This window comes from Panicum virgatum, chromosome 7N, assembly GCF_016808335.1.
Source record: "Panicum virgatum strain AP13 chromosome 7N, P.virgatum_v5, whole genome shotgun sequence".
In the NCBI taxonomy this organism is placed as follows: Eukaryota; Viridiplantae; Streptophyta; class Magnoliopsida; order Poales; family Poaceae; genus Panicum; species Panicum virgatum.
In genome coordinates this window covers 21,572,362-21,574,956 of record NC_053151.1, presented here as the reverse complement: position 1 = coordinate 21,574,956, position 2,595 = coordinate 21,572,362, and the positions used below count along the sequence as shown (strand labels likewise).

The window sequence follows — 2,595 nt, the reverse complement described above, 5'->3', positions numbered from 1 at the left end:
GGCAGGATGCCTGGTAGTACTGGACGAAGGTGCTGCAGAGGTCTTGCCAGCTGTTGATGGAGCCAGTCGGGAGCGCCTCGAGCCAGTTGAGGGCGTGACGGCCCATCATGACCAGGAAGTACGCGGCCATGATGTCGTTGTCACCGTTCGCCGCTCGGACGACGATGGAGTAGGTGCGCAGCCACGTCTTGGGGTATGACTCGCCGTCGTACTTCTCGATGCCGGTTGGCTTGAAGGTGGCGGGCCACTGGATGGCCCGAAGCCGGTTGGAGAAGGCAGAGAAGCTGTCGAGGTCGTTGCCGGGTTCGTAGTCGCGAGGCGGTCGCCGGGGAGGGTTGTTGCCTCGGCAGCCTTAGTTGGATTGCAACCTCGGGTGAACAAGCTGTGACCGTTGAGTGTCGCGATCGATCTAAATCCTATCTTCATGATCCGACGAGGTCATTCCACGAAACCCCAAGGCTGCTTGATTGCTTCCTTGTTGCTTAGGCGAGAACGCTTAAACAAAGCGAGACCAACGCTTAACACAAAGCGGGATGCGAATGTGTCGATGGGATCTCCACAAATTTCCTATTCTTAATACAACATTAATACCATTTCTCCTGTTTTCAGGGAAAATGGCAAAAGGTCGAGAGCAATGTAAGCATATCCATCCGCTCATTGGATATCTGATACATCTCTCATATCAGATCATACAGGGTGTGTTTAGATGTGTAAAAAGAGTGTAAAAAGTGGATGCGAAAAGTCACATCAGTCACTGTAGCGCACTGTAGCACGTTTCGTTTGTTTGTGGCAAATATTGTCCTATCATGACCTAACTAGGCTCAAAAGATTCGTCTCGCAACGTACATCAAAACTATGTAATTAGTTTTTTTATTTAACTACATTTAGTACTCCATGCATGAGTCATTTGCTATATTTAATGTTTTGATGTGATGGAGATGTGATGGAAAATTTGGAGTTTGGGGGGAGTTTTTTGGAACTAAACACAGCCACAGAATGTTTGCGAAATTCTCGCATATTTCAAAGGGACAGCAAGTTGACATTGCTTTTGCCAGACATTTTCTTTCTTGTTTATTGGGCCATGTTCAAAGGATGGTCATTGTATGTCCTCTGCACACGGCTCAAATTGCCCAATGGATGGATGAACACAAAGCACTGGTCCATGTTCACCGCATCACCAGATAAACAGACAGGGACAGCTGATAAGATATTCGCACAACGTAAAGGTCAAAAGCGCGGCGACGGCTAGCGAAGAAATTTGACTGCCTTTTTTTCTCCTTTTTTTTTCTTGGCTGCTGGAATGAGAGATCTTGGCTGGCCGCGCGATGATCGTCTCCGCCGCGCGATGATCGTTAAATAAGCTTACTCTTCCTGTGGAGGAACGTGACGGTGCCGTCCTTGTTGGCGACGATGACGGTGGTGGCCATGCCGAGGAACATGCCGTGCTCGACGACGCCGGTGATCCGGAGGAGGCGGTCGCTGATGTCTTGCAGGTCGCCGCGTATGCCGTCCTCGAAGAACATCTCGACGATGTAGTTGCCGTTGTCAGTGACGAACGGCGCCGAACCCAGGTCGCCGTCCACGACCGTCCTGAGCCTGGCGTGGAAACCCGGCAATCCGTCGAACACCTTGCGGACGAGGCCCAGCGTGTGGGGCGCGCCGAATGGGATGACCTCGACGGGGACGGCGCCCGTGCACCCGAGCCTGGGCACGAGCTTGGACTCGTCGACGATGACGACGAACCGCTCCCCGGCGCCCTCGATCATCTTCTCCCGCAGCAGCGACCCGCCGCGGCCCTTGACGAGGTTGAGGTCCGGGTCGACCTCGTCGGCGCCGTCAATGGAGAGGCGGATCCGGGCGCCCGAGGCCGCGTCGAGCGGGAGCAGCGGGATCCCGACGCGCGCCGCGTGGAGCTCCGTCTTGAGGGAGGTGGGCACGCCGGCGACCCCCGGCAGCGCGCCCGCGCGGAGGAGGTCACCCAGGCGGTCCAGCGCGTGCGCGGCTGTGGAACCCGTGCCGAGGCCCAGCGTCATGCCGGGCTCCACAAACTCCACCGCGCGGTGCGCCGCCACGCGCTTGAGCTCGTCCTGCGACACCTTCCCGGACGGCGGCGGCGAGGCGGCGGCGCTGCCCATGGCGAGGGGAGCCGAGGAGATATTTGGGAATGGGAGGCGGCAGGAACGGAATGGGATAGAGGGGATGGACGGATGGTGCTCTGGGGCATTTAAAGGCATCGGAATGCGTGAAAACACGGCTCTCCTGCAAGATGCTCGGATTTGCAAATCGGTGGAGCACTTTCGATCAAATTTCTTAATGCAGTTATTTTAGAGAATAAGTTTGATGCAATTGCTTAATGCAGTTATTTTTATATTTATTTCTAAAGCGAGTAGAATTTTCATCTAAATTTTTTATTAAATTCGTCTCGTATTATTGATAGATGAGTTTTAGTACATCTCATATGCGAGTCGGACTAATAACCTTCATCCACGACTCGATTTCGTATATCCCTACAAATTGACACACACACTACCAACTTTATTTTAGCAACGCATGGATTGCCTAGTTAGAGAATAAGTTTGTCGCAAAAATGGGAGA

The 2,595-nt window shown here is 53.4% G+C and overlaps 1 protein-coding gene across 1 annotated transcript; it reads right to left on the bottom strand.

The window, feature by feature from the left end:
• Positions 1 to 553: 553 nt before the first annotated feature.
• On the bottom strand, positions 554 to 2,183 carry LOC120683304 (probable ribose-5-phosphate isomerase 2). Its single transcript, XM_039965375.1, has 2 exons — positions 996 to 2,183; positions 554 to 695 (listed from the first exon to the last, which is right to left on the bottom strand). Exon 1 carries the CDS (start codon positions 2,133 to 2,135, stop codon positions 1,353 to 1,355), a length of 783 nt encoding a protein of 260 aa, XP_039821309.1. The 5' UTR covers positions 2,136 to 2,183; the 3' UTR covers positions 554 to 695; positions 996 to 1,352.
• Positions 2,184 to 2,595: the final 412 nt, after the last annotated feature.

Excerpts from the sequence above, each read along its gene's own strand:
- LOC120683304 (XM_039965375.1), bottom strand. The coding sequence starts at position 2,135 with ATGGGCAGCGCCGCCGCCTCGCCGCCGCCGTCCGGGAAGGTGTCGCAG.